Source organism: Pseudopodoces humilis, chromosome 2 (assembly GCF_049639895.1).
Source record: "Pseudopodoces humilis isolate 2021_Gansu_Grassland_sample_001 chromosome 2, ASM4963989v1, whole genome shotgun sequence".
Taxonomy (NCBI): Eukaryota; Metazoa; Chordata; class Aves; order Passeriformes; family Paridae; genus Pseudopodoces; species Pseudopodoces humilis.
Window position 1 is genome coordinate 8,350,814 of NC_142201.1, and position 18,681 is coordinate 8,369,494.

Here is an 18,681-nt window from a genome sequence, read left to right on the forward strand (position 1 = left end):
CACTGAGTGCCACGTCTAGGCTTTCCTGAAACACCTCCAGGGTCAGGGACCCCACCACTTCCCAGGGTAGCCCCCGTTCCAATGTCTAATCATCCTTTTTGTGAAGAAATTCCTCCTAATGTCCAACCTAAACCTCTCCTGTTGCAGTTTAAGATTGTGTTCTCTAGACCTATCACTGCCTGTGAGAAGAGACTGACCCCCACGGGGCTACACCCTCCTGTCAGGGACTTGTAGAGAGTGATAGAGATCTGAAAGGAGCAGGCAAGGGCAAAGTCTGTACCAGGAAGAAAACAGTCCTGTGCAACAAAAAAGGCTGAGAGATGATTTAAAAAATAAACAAACAATCCCCACAACCAAACCAAGCAAATTAAAGGCAGAAAAGGAGCTGTGAGTGCGGAGGAGCCTCCCCTGCTGCACTCAGCTCAGTCTCTCTGATCAGGGCACTGTGGCAGTGTCAGAGGTGCCCTCTTAGCACTTTGCCAGGTGGCTCTCTTCTTGCTTGCCACACCTTGTCCTTCAAAGGTTCTTCTTCAAAGGGCCACAGAACCCTAAGCTGTGACAGCAGCTGTTGACCTGCAGCATTTGCCTGCTGTCCCTGGGCCTTTCCCCCTCACCAGCAGGATCCTTTCTCCCTTGCCACCAAAATTCTGGAGTCCTTCTGGAGGTATGTATGGTCACCCCAGCAGTATCACCGATGCCTGCATGGATGAGCAGCACAAGGTGACAGTCTGAGGAAAAGACAAGCCTTTGTAGTCCCTCCATTAAAACCTGAGCACCTGGCAAGAAACAAAACTGAGGTACCAAGCCAGGCTGGCAGATGGTGCCTCTGTCTGGTGTGAGTCTCCGCTCATCACTTCCCTCCTCCTCTTGGTGCAGGTGCTTGGTTCATGCTCAGCTGGCTCTGGTGATAGATCTCATTTCTCCTTGCCTGTTCCCAGGTAATTGCTGATCTGCATGTGGGGGTTAGCTATGGACCTGGGACCTACAGGAGTACAAGAAGGCGGTAAGATAAGGAGTCTGAGATGTTACTAATGGGATAACACTACTGGCTACTTCTGCTTAACTGCTACTGTTCTTTAATGCAATTTAGGGTGTCACGAGATTTGCACAAAAAATGCCAATAAACACGTGGCCATTTATTTAACTACTGCACTGGCAAATCTGAAGTCCCATTGCTCAGCTAAAGTTGAGCTCAGATCATGATGACAAAGATGGAAACATTGTTGTGGGCAGGCCTAGATGAATTTAATGCTTATGTCCTTCACTGGGAATGGAGGGGTGTTTCTGGAAAGGCAAGAGGCCGTGAAAACTGAGATTTAAGCAGACTAACAACAAATACCTGGGGTGGGAAACTTTGATCTACAGGCCAAAAGCAATCTGTCTTGCCTTGTGGGAAACTACCATGAGGTGTTTTAGCTAAGCACTGTGTACAGCTTGGATGATTTATCTCATTCTAAAATGATTTATTTTACTTTTGATAACCACTGAAAAGCTTTTGGAGCACTGAGTCATGACTATTCTGGAAGGAAGAGTTGCCAGCACTATGAAAGGTAAGTACAGAAATAAACAATCCAATGCAAAATCATACTGTTCAAGGTTGGACTTTTATTTAAGGCAAAATATAATCACAGCTTTAATATTCATAATATGGATATACACAGTTTGTTCTGCCACTATGAAGCTTTGTATTATCACTGCTTTTAAAAAGCTATAAAATCTAGTTTCTATCATAATCTACAATACAAAACTAATACAATAAACACATTCTGAAAGATCACAGTGTTTAAAATATTAGAAAAGCAGGGGTCCTGCTTTCAAACAATAAGGTGCATCTCTAAAGAATCAAATCAACCTTGATTCTACAGGCCTGTTACCACATCATGGCTGTGAATGGCTGTAACACTGAGAAACCAATCTAGGGTGTGGCACATACTCAAGGAATGAACATCACACACTGGAATATGCTGAATAATCAAGTTTCACCAACACAAACTAGACATGAAATAATGCCATTTAAGTTCCCTGTACTTTTTATTTGTATTGGTATTCACGTATATTGCAGAGATATTGAGATAAAATGTATATAAATTGTTGTCAAATAGGGCCCTGCATATGCAAACATCTTTGTTTTCCTCACACTATGCAAACAAGACTTACTAATTCCATGGGACTCTTGTGTAAAGGAAAGTTTGTAGGGGTCTGGAATGACATAGTTTTACCCCTGTTTCACACATGTGGAAGGAGCTAACTTACATGCCTAGAATCAAGTGGAGGTTCACCACTGACATCAGCAGGTGGCCTATCAGGCCCTTAAAACGAGTGCAGGAGGTAAATTCAGTAGTAAAACCAGACCATTGTTAAAGGAAGTCCTTCTCTCTTGTGTGGTCATGGTAATGAAGATGGAAGCAGAGTTAAATTTCTGGTCCAACAGCCTTTTTCTTCTATATGATGTAAAAATATATGTTGGACTAGAATCTGTTTTCTATTCCCTATAGGATATAATTGACTTAAGGACTTCTACATAGTCATATAATGCTGTTGCTAAATATCAGTACACTAAAATCTCTTGTATTCAAATATCATTATACCGCTGGGCAAAATGAATTTTTAATTAACTTTCTGCCATTCTAGTTGGTATTGCTGTACTTGACCTAAATGCCTCCAATATTGTCTTTGAGTCATGCAATGAACGTAGCCAAGGAACTCCCTTCTATGCATTAAAAATAAATATGGCCTTATGTATTTTCAAGCAGATTGCTAATTATAAATTATTTTTTTTTCAGAGAATGATGTAGAATTTCAAATATACAGGGTGTAGGACCAACGGTGACAGTAAAAGTTAGTCAAGTTTAATAATTCAAAGGCAGATTGAAAAGTTGGTGATACTGGCTTCTTGAATGTAATTTTTAAACTGCCTCATCATGGAGAGTGCACATCACTTCTGTTCCATTAAAAGATAGGAGTAGGCACTAGGTTCAGCTACAGGCAACTCCTTCACAGGCTAATGTTTTTTAACATTTGATGACTTTGCTATAATGGCAATGGAGTGCTGTTCAAGGCAGCTGAAACCTGCACAGTGCTTGCTTTACCACTACCTGTGCCATGAAACACTGTGCTATTCCCTTGGAAAATGCCTACTCACACCCCTAAATTGCTGTATTGTTTTGGGGGCCCTGAGCATTTTTGGCTTATGGCTTTGAAGTACGTTGTTCCCCTCAGAGTGGGATTTTTGGTCATTTTTGTATTTCTTTTCAATTTAGCTTTCTGCTGCTACTGCTTAGTCTAAGACATACTTATATAAACTGAAATGTCTTCTCAGAGCAGTTCAGGCTGTGCTGCCAGCCAGCAATTGTCAGTTCTTCAGAGCAAGATTACTCTTTGAAAATCTATAGGGCAATTTTAGTCCTGATATACTAATCTTCCTACAGATTAGAATATGCACTCATGCCAGTGAATATTCAAGGTATGTGGAAGATTACTGCACCTGAGATTTACTTGGCAGACCTCAGAGATCCGAAGAACAAGGATATATTCTCAAAATGCATGCATACACTAAAATAGGTCACTGTTGGCATAAAACATGCAATATGTTGGCAGATGCTGTAACTGTGTATGCAGAAAACTGTGAGTACAAAAACTTGATTGCTTATCAAAGTTTCCATTTGCACATATTGCCCCTCTACATTTCTGAATACAGCAGATACCTATGGTTCAGTTTTTTCCACAGTATTAAAAAACCTATCAGTATTCTTGTCATGTTCTTTCCATGTCCGTATATAATCAGTATTAGAACATCAAAGTGGCATTACTTAATTTAACAGAGTAGCAATAAAGGTGATCCCTTTACTTGCATTCCCTTATGTATATTTCCCAGAACTATTTCAAAGTGTATTTTGGAATGTTTAGCCATTTCACTTAGTTTCAATTGTCCTAACAGAACTGAAACACCAGAAGTGACCATGTTCCCTAGAAAGTCTCTTTTATTTAATGAAGGAAAACAACAGTTACAGTTGTTACACAGGATAATGATTTTTCCTTAGCAGGTGGGATATGGCACAACCAGTGAGAAGAGACCATCTGGGAGCATAAAATAATGTAATGCAAGTTAGTGGAACACCCTGCTTAAGCAAAATCAGTCAATCATATTTTCAAGAACAAAAGACCTGGGCTGCTTCTTCAGCCTCCTCAAGTTATTCATTCGTTGGGAAACAAAGGCAGGGAAACTGAAGGCAACAATGATGCAAACAAAGCAGATATTGAAAGCAGTGACACAAAAAAGTTGTGAATAGCATGTAGAAATAAAGATATATTTGCTAGACTGTACTGTTGATAAAACCTATTGCATCTGGTTCTATGAATCCTGAAATTAATTAATCTGGACACTACAGACCTAGTTTCCCTCAAAATGATTCCCTGACAGTAATCTATGGATGGCAGGCTGAAAGTCATGAACAGTATATAGCTCCTTAAACAGATGTGTAATCTACAGCTTTACTCACAAATAGCACCACACAAACACAGGTACATCACAAATAAGCACCAATACCCACATAATGCATCCTCTTTGCTTTAACAGCATAATCAGAAATACTATTATATCACTTAAATTCCTATTGCCTACACTTTAGAAACTAAACACAGCCAAGAAACTAATGTGCCAACATGACGTAGTTACTGTGTTTTACACCCTGAAAGAGGCTTCTTGAGTTTCCCACAACAGTCTTTTGTCACAGCACCAGGGCAGAATCTATTCAGGAATACCTTTTTAAGTCCATAAGGGCCCAATTCAGGAGCAGGAGGAGACAGCATCCCATGGAGAATGTCTAGCAAAGGTTGCAAGATTGATTTTCAAAGCAGGAAGAGGGTACACAGAGTACCTTACTTTTTATTACACTGGAAAGTGCTGACAGCTCTACTCAGGTTGCTGTTCTGTCAATGTCTTAAAAGCAACAAATAAAGATTGCAACAGCACCTTTGTAATAGCATATATAGTACAGAGAGAAAATCAGGTAAGACAATATAGGGGGGAAAGATGAAAAAAACCCTGCTCATTTAAGGAGCACCATTTTCCAAAGAGCCCTGGGGTGTATTTGCGCTGTGTTCAGAAGCTGTGACTGCAGCACATCTAGAAACCACCTTAACCCAGCCAGGTCAGGTAAGAAAAGCCACAAATCTCTGATAGTGTGCTCAAACTGCCACGTCTGATGAAAGAGATTAATAAATATGTTCCAAGATTTTTACCAGATGCATCCCAGGAGACTGGATGTTTGTGTGCTGCCCTTGCCAGAGTCAGTGCTGAACTCACATAACCTGAAGAGATGTTTGGGATCTAGATTTCAAAAACTGGGTGGTTCTATGAGTTTTCTCATTGTTGAATGGACTAACTCTTACTCAAATAACTGTTTTCTTTTTCTCTCCAAAACATGTGGCTTACTATACAAAGAATGGTAGTGTGGGGACAGGAGATCTGTTTTGCGTGTGCGGTTGATCACAACACAGAGAAGATCAGAGTCTCCTCTGAATGTGAATTGGAAGAAATTCTAAAAAGAGAGACAGACACACAGGAAAAACACTGAGCTCAATGTTTATATCCTGGCATTTGTGAAGAATCCCATTTAAAAGAAGTGGATAGGCCAAGTTTTACCTTCCTTAAACTTCTCTTTAAGAAGGTTAAGAAGCTAAGAAATATAGGAGCCAAATGCGTTACAGGAACCAACTAGATAAAAAATCCTAATGGATTTGGGATCTTTGCTAGTGACAATTGACTTTGCTCTACTCTAACAGGAGCATTTTCACAGGGCTGGGCAGAGCACACTGCCATATCCATTGACTTTTTCATTCAGTCTCATGTGTACACCCTCCCTATGGAATTCATCCCCCTGTGTGCACACATCTCACTGCTCAGGGTAACCAAGTGACTCTAGTGGCTTTCTTAAAAGACCATTTAACCTTTTAACTAACGTGTTTTAATAAACACAAAAATGTATAGAGTTTTAAGATTTCCATTCACTAAAAGATACCTAAATTCTTGACAAACTGATACAGAACTGCATTGCTTTATTCATCAGTGAAATATGGTTATTTCTATGATTAAGTAATTAATTAGAGCCGCACAGTGCAAGACAGAGTAACAGAAATCCTTCTCTGCAGCTCATAATAATGCAAGCCATCTCATTAAAATAACAGTGGCAAGAGCAGGAAGGGATTATTATATTAAAATGTGGAAGGACTGCAAGCTCCAACTTATAGCCTGATCAAAGCCCACTGAAATGAAATGGGAACTTTAATCCATTAGGCATTAAAAATAAAGAAATTGTAATCTCCTCCAGCTGAGAATGCAGGAAGAGGGACTGCATTGTTTGGCAGTGCATGTACAGCAGCTTTTTCTCTCTAACTTCAGTTTTTAACATATTGGTTTTCCCGATTTGTCTTTACAGACATTATTCCCATATAAATAAAAATAAATAAGTAGTAAATAGATTTTAAATACAGATATTAATTTTCTATTTTAAGTACAAATCTATGTTAGTGTTTTCTTTAGCTTTCAAGTACCATGTCATTGTATCTATAATACATAGAAAACAGCATATAATTGCAACTATATGTGCTAGTGCAACTAGTATTGAGCAACCCATTTATTTATATCTAAATTATTTTCTAGCTAAAAATCATTTGGGCATATACATTATTTTCCTAACTAGGAAAAAAAGCAATTTTGAGTTTTGTTATCTGTTTTTTTTCTGAGGATCAATATGCCATCCCAGGATTGTAATCACTTTGCAGGGTTCATAGTGAAGAATTCATCAAGGAAAATAGGTTTTCCATAGTCTAAAACACTTAGGGTACTGTTCAGAAATGCTGCTAAAAGTAATTAATTTTTAAAGGAAGCTTTTGTATCACTGAATGATACTTATCTAGCAATGCTGTACCATGAAGAAAGCATCTGCCTGCTGTATCCTTACTACAGAACTTTTTAATCCAAGTCTTCTCTATGGCTTCCATGTGGCTGGGAAAGTACTGACAAGACATGACACAGTTACAGTAGATCAGAAAGGAGACCAGCTCCTTGCCACAGACTGAGCTCTAAAAGGAAGGGTCCAATTCAGTGCTCATTTACCCACGTGAGACCCCACTGAAAGGAACTGTGAAACTGCAGCCTGAACACACAGCTATCTATGAAACTGCCTTTATATGCATTATATGAGGACCAAAGAGCTCAAAGATAGAGATTTTCCTAATACATGTTACTAAAACTAGCAGACGTGGTTTAAATAAAAAATCCCAGATTTTGCCTTTGGCAAGTGCAGTGACATGTCTACAACACCCTCCCCAATTAGTGCATTGCTCCATGAATGGTTTTTGCAGGACCCTTTTTAAAACCTACTGGGTGCATCACTGTTTCTTCTTTGCACATCCCTGCAATTCTAGCTTGCCTTTTTTTCACCAAATTAAAAGTTTGATAATGCCCCTTTCTCTCTCATTTGTATACTTAGATAAATATCTACAACACCAGATTCAATCAGCTCCCCCAATTTTTTTTCCCCCCTGACCCATTTATTTTGACCACACACTTCCCCACCCCCAAGCCCCAGTGTGTGTTGTTTTTGATCTGCCTCCCAGCTGCATTAAGGCTAGCATTAGTGGTACCCCGTCACGTTTTGTAAATAGCCTGTCTTGAAAAGTAAGTGGAACTGCAGGTGCCCTCTCCCACTACCTCTGGGATGTGGCCCTGGAGAACACCAGTCTTTAGACAAAGACACTGAAGAGAGGAAACTCGGCTTGGTTGGGTTGCAGCAAGTCAGTCAGGAAACACACAGTTCCTGAAAAACCTTCATACAGACTATATATGCTTTCTAGTGCCCGGGAACCAGACTTAAATTCTTCTGTAAATAAGAACTCTGCAAACCTAAGACAGAGAAAAAAAAGAGTTTGTTATTACTTTATGTCCCTCTGTGTCTATTTGTTGTTTGGAAGCATCATTTTAGTAACATTCAGCACTTAAAAAAAAAAATAATAGAACAATCAGTATTTAACCTTTTCTGCAAATTTGACACTATCCAGTTTCCACAAGAAACTGAGCTTCATTAGATCCAGAAGAGACAAACCTTTACAATCTGTGCATGCATTATGCTTGTTTAAGAGCTATAAGCATTTTCTGATTTCTGTAAGATGTATCATTAAACAAATACTTTTGGATAACTTTCAGGATGCAAGCAATGTTTCACATCAATGCAACAAATTCTCTAATTCTGAAATAACTACACAAATTTAAAAAATAAGCAAAGGGCTGAAAATCAGTCATCTTATTACTGTACTACTTCCCCTTTTATTCTGTGCTGTAAAGTTAACAATAACAAACATGGCAAAGTATGTTTTTAAACAGGTACAGTAAACTAGAGATACATAGTTAAAGATGACTGCAGCACTGTGACAGAATTTTCACTGGACCACATGTGCTTGCATCCAGACAAAACAGAACTAACCCCACTAGCTAAGCTAAAGGTGGGAATGATAAATTTAAAAAATATAAAATAACTGCACACCACATCCTATACTTACTTTCCACTTTTAATAGTATGGAATATGTTAAATGCTCTGAAAAAAATCATATCAAATCATGTTTTACTCTACTCCTGGACTTGGCTACACAGTTTGTCTGAGCTCTGCCATCACATCAGGATGAGACCTCGACACACATGATTCCCCCACATCCCAGTTCCCTTTGAAGAAACAGAGGCTCTCGGGCAGGGAGGGAGCCTGGGAGAGCCCAGGCAGCCTGAATGAGACTGCAGAGCTCCCAGAGAGTGCACCCACCCCAGAACTTACGGCTACAATTGACCCTGAAGCTTAAACACTCGGCTTACATCCGAGGGTGATGATCACAAACTCTGCTTTATAAATGTTCCCAAAACTTTCTGGTATTAGCCTAAATCCAGAAGACAGGAATGCTCACCTTTGTGCCCTGTATATGTATTTGGAGTTCCCAGTGAGCCTGTACAGCAGCAGGAACACGTAAGCACTACCAGCCACCCCGTGGCATATTCCAGGGCCCTTCTTCAGCAGGCCTTTCTGCCAGGTGAGCTCTCCACAGCGGATACAAGTGTCCAGATATTGAGGCTTCTTGGAAACCAGGTAAGCTTTGGCAAACAGATATGCAATGCCTAGGTAAAAGAGCAGTGAGAGTGTCTTTTGTATTAAGCACACCAAGGGTTTCACAGAACACATAAGAAAATAAAGACTTCTACACTAAAAAACTGCATTCTTGTGCTCTACACATGTCAGTGTAGCCTCTAAACATTCCATGTGGACAGGGGAGTATCTGCTATGCTAAAATCACACAGTAAGGTGTACCCTGTGACACTTACAATTTTTCCATGTCATTACTGAATTCCAGGGTTTACTCTAACATTCCCAGACCTTCGTCATTTTAGAAGAGCAGTCACATTTTTGCCTTTGAAGAGTAAACTCTTAGCACTGTCTTCTATTGGCTCCAAATCACCATTCATCTCACCTGCTTACTGACAGAAACACAAGGATGGGCAAGATAATTTCTAACACTGGAAACAGATGCAAACTTTCACTGAATGAGAAAACAATTCACTTTTTTTTTTCCCCAATGAGGCCTACACTGCTTTATTCTAGTTATACACAGTTATACATATTAACTTCTGCTAAAAAAAACCCTATTTGGCATATTTTTAGAGGGAATTGAAATAAATGAATCATAATCTTCACTAGAGAACTCACAGCTCAGTTCATAGTAACCTTATGAGAATGCACATTACCAACTCAAGTGCCTAAGGAAGCATTTAGCTGACTTGTGGTCTGAATTTAACAAACACTGGAGTAGCTGAAGTGTTCTTGTAAGCTACATGTGTTATTACCCAAGAACAGTGATGGGATACAGGTTTTTCTGGGGAAGAACAATAGCAATTAATGAATTTCCGCATCTCTAAGTGTAACTTCTTTCTGTCCATCAGGGTTTTCACTTTGGTCGAATTTAATCTGAGATTATCTTCTACATGGAATCACCTAATGTGAAAAAGCAATGTGATCAGCATCTGGCTATGCATAGCATCAATGGGAAAAGAACCTGGAGCTCCATGGCACCAGTGCACCAGCTCGTTCTCCCGCTCAATTGTCTCCCCCAGCTCGGGGGGCCAGTTGCTGTTCTGCTCCTGGTCCATCAGGAAATCCACACTCTGCCACACGAGCTCCTGATCTGCTGGCTGCAGGTACTCATAATAGGAGAGCAACATCTGCAGGATTGAGGAAAGCCCATGTGCTGCACCTGCAAAGAACAGAAACAATTGAATTGGAGTGTGGATTTAGGTTCTGTATGCACCTAATTGCAACTTTCCCTTGGGACAGATTTCCTTGTCAAGAGCATGGCTCCTTCGTCTTCTTCATGCACACTGGAATAGTGCTTGGATTAAAAGATTTCTAGGTGCATAACACCATGTTTTACTACCATATTTTACTACTTCTGTCATTTCCAGTTCCTCTAGCTTTGCAAAAAATATGTATGAATTCCTTCTGCTCTCACTCTGATATGACTGAAACTCACTGTATGAAGTTAAACTGAACCTGAACTGAATAGTGTTTCAAGGTGTTACTCTTCTTGACACACTGCTGAATCTGGGCCATATATTTGCATTTGCTGAATGCAAATTGAAACTGGGCCATAAATGGGTATTTCCCAGTAACTGACTGACACTATCAGTGAGCTAACACCTACATTTCAGTGTAAGAACTGTCTGTACCTGCCAGGGTCTGTGGAACACACCACAGAGCGACTGCTCTCTGCTCTCCTGCCAGGGAACTGCAAACCAATGCACACTTTCTGCAGTGATACTGAGCCATGAGAACCCCATGAGGGCCCTCCTCAGTGGCCTTTCACCAGAGCTTCAGGTGAGCTCCAACCAAGCTGCCTGTGAGGGGAGCAGCTCACCACGTGCCTGAGTCGCACTGCTACGGCCAAAACCACCCTGCCAGGTCTGGCAGGGCAGCAGCAGCTCCCAGAGAACATCCCTGACAGTGCCCTGAGGAACCTGCTCCACACAGGCACGGACACCACACCCCTCCCTGCCTCTGCTGGCAAAGCAGATTTATTTACCAGGGCAGAAAGAAGAGGGAATGAAGCTGCTCCCCTGCTGCAGCACAGGCACCTCTTGCATTCCCCAATGCTCGGCAGCACCAGCCCTTCCCTCCAGCTCCTCAGTCCCACTGCACAGTTTTAGGAGGTTGGATGGTCCCAATGGGTTCAGGAAAAATCCCACACTGTAGATTTTATGTATCTAATTTCTGAAGTGCCTACTAGCTGAGCATCTCCACACAGCACACTCTGTGGAGTGTTGGTGTGTTTTACTCACCAAGATACTCTGTTCCATAGTAGGAATACATCAGTGGGACTGGTTTCCTCTTCTTCACTGCATACTGTTTTCCTGATTCTAGTATGGCCAGGCAAATCGATTTAATTTGTGCTGCGGTCAGCACCTAAACAGAAACATCAAACAAACATCAAGTCTATTATAATGATTTCGTTTTTAAGACATTTTTCAGGACTCTGTTTTTTTGCCAGTGCACAGGATGCAATACTGCCTTTAATCTTACAAATATGCTGTAATGTACATCATTATTAGGAGTTCCTTACATAACACAGTTGATTTGCATAATGTTTCTCCAAACCAGAGTTTCATCCTGTTTCAGGAAGTGAATGTCAAATCTTTAGCTGCACAGATGAGGTGAAAAGAGGCCCTCTCAGAGTCTTTCCTTCCCAGAGATCCTTCAGTCTGATGGAAGCTGACAACAAGCAGCAGGCAAGCTGCAGAACAGCAGCCTCCAGACTGGGGGAAGAGGAATTAGAAGAAGACAAAGGAAAATATTAAAGAAGTAAATGGTACAGGCTTTACTGGGACACACTAGACAGATATTTCTATAGACAAGCTTTTAAAAAAAAGGAAGCAAGGAAGAGTTATTAAATTATTCCTAAATTACTGAAAATCACTACTATGTATGACGGTACAGAAACCTCTTGTAAAAGAACCAGCCTTTCTTAATACAAGAAAATGCTAAGAAAAATGAAGTGCAAGACAGGCTTCTATGAATATAGGCCAGCTATGCTTGTGGGACTTTAGCATCACAAACAGGTTAATGCCGTCCCTAAAAATGACTTGGCTCCTACAGGTGTCAGAAGTAAGATGGACAAATCACATGTTTCACCAGACATGAACTTTTCCATGTTAATGATCTAAAGCATTCAGTGAGAAATCAATTTTACAGATTTTAACTACAACTCTAATTACATGCAATTCCCTGCAATCACCAGCAATGTCCTGTGTCAACCACACTTGGACATTACTGAACAATATCTAGGCCAATTAAATGATTTAACCAAAGTATGGTTTCAGCTTTAGGGGAAGGCCCATATGGCAGAAGTACTTTGAAGAAATATATTTCAACTTGTGAAAAGAGAACTGAGAAAGCAAAAAGGAAAAAATTACACAGGAAAAAAAAAAAAAAGCTGTACAAATAGTCTTGACAAGATAAACAGCAATCCTAAAATTAAATGGAATATCAGAATAATGTCTTTGAAATATTTCTGAACACATTTGGGTTTGCTATAATTTTTATTATCATAGGATTTACAATTACTTCTTCAAGTTTAAAAAATACTGATAGCTTTAATACGGAGACAACATCTGTTATAAACTGTATTTTCTCATTTGGACTGTAAAAGATGCTACAGATAATTAATGTCATTAAAACTTGACTGAAAACTAATGGCTGAAAGATTTTGTTTGTGTGTCTCACCTTGCTTCATGATAACAAGGGATTTATTACAGCTGCTCCAAATGACACTGGTATTTGTACAACCTGGAGAACAACCTAGTTCTCATCTTGATTAGTGTTCTTTAATGTTACTGCAGTAGAATTAAATAAGCCATTAACATCTGGAGACTTCACTCATTTCCAGTCATTTTTAAATTAATTGTTTTAGCTGCACAGAATTTAAAGAGATGGATTGAATCTTAAACAAATGAGAGCAAAGACATGGTGAGAAAGACTGAATTTTCTCCAGAGCTGTCGTTTTACTGTCTTGAAATTTAGGATCTACTCTTCTGTATTCCATACCTTGTAAAAGCATTAATAAGGTCATCCTTTAAAAATAAATGTGAAGGATAAGTTCTACTAATTGTAATTCTGAAAGGCAAAAGCATGTGGGTTAGAAAACTCTTAATCAGTTCATTTTCTGTATGTAATTATTCCTTCACTTAATATTATCAACTAGCTTTCAATACAAACCATGTTTTGCTAAGCTTATTTTTATGTTCAGCACATTTAATTTTTAAATTGAACTAATGACTGTTTTAGAATGCTGATTGTGTTTTTAAATGTAAACTTCTACCCAAATCCAGCCTTTCACAGTGCTGCATAAAGATGTATCAGCTAGATAAGAATACACTGTTCACTGTTTTTTAATATAAAGTGTAAAAAGTCAAAATACTTGAGCACTATGAATACCTCAGTCTATACAAAGTATATCCTTTTGGCTGGCTTAATGAAATATGCTAATGAATGTCACTCTTTTTCAGAATGCAAAAGCAGCCCATATGCAAAGACAGATGAAAAATGGTATTTAAAAGCATGAATGAATGGTAGAAATCAACCCACCTAATCCACTTCCACATGACCAAAGAAAATGGGAAAGAAAATGACCTATGTGTCTTGAAAACAACCTTATTTCTGGCCTCTTGGACTGATCTGTGGGCTTACACCAGGTAGACATGGCCTAACTAACAGCTAAATAAATCAGTCTTTATGTTGACTACAAATAACCTCTTACCAAGTCACCCAGTCCACAGTTGTTGTAGGGTTGCTGCCTGCTTCCCAAAACACTTAAGTATGAAGAATTTGCATTATTGCTCCTTATTCTGGGAAATGGTTGAACAGAAACTCTCACCATCCCTATCAGTGGCCTGCCAAAGGCTGAATAATCAGCAATCACGTTTAAGATCTCCATTGGTTTGACATTTTTACTTTAACGAATTTTGTGTTAAAAACTCCTTAGATTTCTGTCACCTTACAAAAAAATCCCCTCAAACCAGTCTTGTTTGTACAGCTTGTCTCTGTATACTCCCTCACAGTATCTTTAACAAAACAGCTGAATCTTATGACCAAAACAAGAATCATAAAATACATTAATCATAACCACAGACAGTGCAGCTGTGGTCCTACAAACTTCATTTTCCTTTCAGTGGAGCTGCAATGCCTCCTTGTCCCTGGAAATTACTGAAGTAATGTTTAATTAGGGACAGAAAAGAAACAGACTGATAATCCTTAGGCTTTTAAAAGATAAATTGTATATTGATATCACATCCTCTGGAGCCATCAGATACTTTGATGCAGAATAAAACCAATATGAGAATATGCTACCTAGAAAAAAATTTCATGCTTGAGATAAGATACATATTTTGAGAATATAAGCATAGGTAAAATTACTCTTTATCATGTCAATACTTGAATGGAAGACTAATGACACTAAGAGATATATTGCTAGTGCTTTAAAATTTCACCTAATTCCTTCTTGTATTCTTAAAGACATCACAAGCTGTTCTACCATGGAATAAAAGAATGGTTTGAGTTGGAGGGCACCTTAAAGGCCATTTAGTTCCAAGTCTCCCACCATGGGTAGGGACACCTTCTACTTGACCAGGCTGCTCAAAGCCCCATCCAACCTGGCTTTGAACAGCTTCTCCACAGCAACATGTTCCAGTGTCTCACCACCCTTAGAGCAAGGAATTTCTTCCTAATATTTAGACCAAACTTGCATTCTTTCAGTTTAAAGCCATTCCCCCTTGTCCTGTCACTGCATGTCCATGTAAAAAGCCCCTCTCAAACTTTCACCTATTTATCACACACATCATACCTGTTCCTTTTCCTGGATAAGTAGAGGTGGCCTTCCCACTTTAGTCAAAAGAGGTGATTTTGTCTCAGTTGATGTTAGAAATTATCCCTTTAGTCTCCTCACTAGACTGAAGTTTGGAATGCATGCATTCTGCATTCTCCCTGCACTTTTTGTATCAATTGGTTGCTGCAGTTGTTTTCTATTCTACATCATTTTCCAGTGATGCTGAGTGCTGCCAAATAACTGCTCCACTCACACTGGTGATGGCTACATTCCCATGTACCTGTTACTTTAAATAACACAGGCAGCATTGTAATACCTTTTATTTGTACCACTGTCTGTGTCTAGGAGCCTGACTTGCAGTAAAAAAGCCACTGTGATTGTTCATAAAGTCTCTCCATTTTTCTCTGGTGCCACTGCAGACAATATGCCTTTTCCCATAAAGGCACTCCACAATTTTGTGAATTATTTAAGGCAGGTCCTTAATTCAGTAAATCCCTGTTAAAAGCCAGACAGGAAATGCTTTGTCTACAGCAATCAAAGAGCATCATTCTGGCTTTTTGTTAGCAGTCTCTCACCTGATATTGTTTAGTTGGAAGTCAGTAATTTCACAACTCTTTTTAATCTACTAAAAGAGATTTTGCAATTATTGGTTATGACAGTGCTCAGCCCCATGTATGTATTTTGAAAACTGCAGACAGAAATCTTGACCTTGAGGATTAGGCAGAAAGCAGCAGGATGAGCTCTTCTGATTAGAGTAATGTTTTCAGCACTTTTTTATTCCTCTGAATGCTCGTACAAACCCCTTGGCTCGCTTTGAAAACCACTGCTACATCAAACTGCATAGTGTATGGAGTGTATTTGATGACTGTAAGCTTTTAATTCTTTTAACAGGTCTGTATTTATTTCCTTAGAGCTCTTTCCTGTGACACAAGGCATTACTGAAACCAAGTATCATTATCTTTTGATAGATGCATAAGCACTTTCAGGAGGTAACAGCTACAGTTACATTATTGTGAAAAAAACCTTCTATGCACATAAAAACATTTTATTAGGCACCTAACACATCAAATCTCTCTCTGTTACATTTCTAAAAAGCCATTTACATGAATTTGATTGTACACTTCTGATGCCGTACAAAGTGTCAAAATAGCTGAAGAAAATGGGTCAGTCTGCAAAAAACATAACAGGAGCTTTGCACTTCTCTCCTATGCTGGTAGCCCAGCAGAGGGAGCTTGTGAATTAGTTATAATAATCCAAAATACTGCAAAAAAAGATATACATAATTTTGTTCAGCAGGACAGCAGATGCTGGAGTCAGCTCGGTAATTTCATGATACTTACTGCAGCACATGGTATTTAAGCTCGTTCCTTAAGCTTGATCTTTTCATGATAAAGACAGGGATTGGCATTGTTCAGAAACCTTTCCATGTAATGTCACAGCCAGGTTTTTGCCTTTTTAGCAGGTACAACAGTAGGGTCTGCCTGCCCTTAGTGTTATTCCAGTGTGATTGATGTACCTCTCCTGCAGCACAGTGGGAAACCCAGCTGTACACAGACACAGAAGCTCATGAGTTTTCTTCCTCGTGAGCACTGTCAAGTACACCCTTCTTTTAAAGATAAAAATATATATGGTTTTAAAGCTCCTGAAAACTTTGGTCAGTAAATTAGATTAGTTCCAGAAGTACTGTACCTAACACAGTCTGTTTGATGCTGAAATATCACCATGTGTTGTCTTGAGAGTGTACTTCCCTGAATTTCTTATACTAACACAGCTATGCAGCGTGCTCAGACTCAGAGCAGGCTGGATCCAATGATCCCAGATCTCTTTTTTAACCTAATTGTTTCTAGGATTCTGTAATTATGCAAGCAACCACACAGTTCCTCCTGCAATTTGTGCAAGGTATTCTTTTCTTAGGACATTTCTCCCTAGGTGTTCTCATCTTAGGTCAAATCACAATGCCCAGCAGAAACAATGGGAAGGGAGAGGGTGTGTGTGGAGGGGGAGGAACCAGGAGACGACCTGACTATCTTTTGTTGCCGTTGTACTTTTCTTCAAGCTCCCCCTATGCTGGGTCAATGAAGAAACAGAGAAACATGAGTTACTCTGAGTTACACTCAGGCTTCCCAACATCTCTTACTCTGCTCTGGTGTGGCTGGATACACCTATCCTGTTGTAATCAGAGGCTCTCCCAGGTCTTGGGAAGGAAAAAACAGGTCTCCATCACCATCATTACTTGAAGAAAGTAGGGAAGCACCATCCCCCTTCTCTCTGCTGCTGGGGAAAAAAAGCAGAGAGGATGCCAAGGAACAGATTCTAGATCAGAGCAGTTCAGATAATCACCATGATTGAGGAGGCACCAGTCTGCCCACTGAGAGGTGAGGTCCTGGCCAGCAGCAAAGACAACTTTGCCACTTCTCAGGAGAACAAGTCTGATCACAGAAGTGAGATATCCTGGGATGCACTCCTGTGTTGAGGCTTTTGAACAGCAGCTGTCTGCACCCCAGCTGCATGTTCTCTGCTGCCTAGTCGAGGGTTAGAGTTACCACAGAGCACAGAGAGCCAACAATTTAATTTCAAGCATCTCTCCCCAGAATTGCACCCAAATTCAAGAGCGTGAATTGAAAAGCGTGTTTAAAAACATTAAAAAGATTTGCAAATTAAGTGAGAAACAAACCCAGCACTGCTTGGAGAGGCTTTTTCTTACATTACAAAATTTTACCCCAATGTTTTTCAACAGGCATGTAAAATCCTTCCGTTTTTTCCTTTTTCATTGTTATTATTGACTAGCCACATAACACATGGCTGAGCAATTACAGGGACACAGACCCTGGGAACTGCTAAAATGGATGTATCAGAGATCGCCTTTCTGCAACCCAGATCCCTGTTTGGAGCTCCTGCATATCAACCACTCCTTCACCAGACACAGGAGCTGTTTATGAGAGCTGCAAATAAGAAGATTACTGCTTCATGGATACTGCTTTCCTTCCCATTCTCCCCTCACAGGTAGAAAGAGGATTATTCATGTATAAACTTCATCAGTTTAATGGGAAATCCTTTGACTCTGTTTATTCTCCGTCAGAAAGTAAATCAGTGCATGAATTGTGTAATTAGCACATGCCAAAAACACAGCACAAGTTGTCAATTCCTGATGGGAGATTTATCCTTCTGCACTCCAGAGAGGTGTCCCTGACAGTGCTGCATTATGAAGACAAACACCTTCCAAGCTGGGCCCCTTGCACTCTTGTTGGGGTAACAAGCAGCCCAGCGTGCTGTAGCTGTGCTGCCCCAGGATCCCATCCCATTTATAACACTACCAAGCAAGGAACATCTGCTCTGCCTGTGTATATTGGATCAGCTTACTTCCCCTTAACAGCGGGTCTGCTGGTTCTCTGGAAGTGATTCCATGCCTTCATCTGTTCCACAGACATTTCTTGTGGTAGCAGAGCTGTGCTGGTGCTTGGACTGCTTCATGAATGCAATCTATGCAGAGGCATAAGAAGTACTGTCCATTCTTCCAGCTCCAGAGCAGCAGGAAACGGGAATCATGAAACAGTCCTTGCAAGAGACAAAATCTTTGTAAACAGGAATGAGAGACCCTCCCCAAACACTGCATTAATCTGTGGCTTTAGTCTGATTTTAAAAATTATGTAAGTCGAGTTCATTTGGGCACCACCATTTGCTACCAGTAACTAGGGCAGTTGCTTCTTGGGAAAAGGAATTCATCAGTGTTTGTACACATCTGCAGGTCAGCACAAGACGGTCAGAATTCG

At 40.0% G+C, this 18,681-nt stretch overlaps 1 protein-coding gene across 1 annotated transcript in view; it reads right to left on the bottom strand.

Annotated features, from left to right (window-relative positions):
- Positions 1-7,604: 7,604 nt before the first annotated feature.
- LANCL3 (LanC like family member 3) overlaps positions 7,605-18,681 on the bottom strand; it is a 29,834-nt gene continuing 18,757 nt past the window's right edge. The window contains exons 2-5 of the mRNA XM_005516717.3: positions 11,373-11,496; positions 10,094-10,291; positions 8,954-9,161; positions 7,605-7,906 (exon numbers count right to left, since the gene is read on the bottom strand). Coding sequence (XP_005516774.1) covers positions 7,747-7,906; positions 8,954-9,161; positions 10,094-10,291; positions 11,373-11,496 — 690 coding nt within the window. The 3' untranslated portion in view covers positions 7,605-7,746. The remainder of the gene's footprint in view (positions 7,907-8,953; positions 9,162-10,093; positions 10,292-11,372; positions 11,497-18,681) is intronic.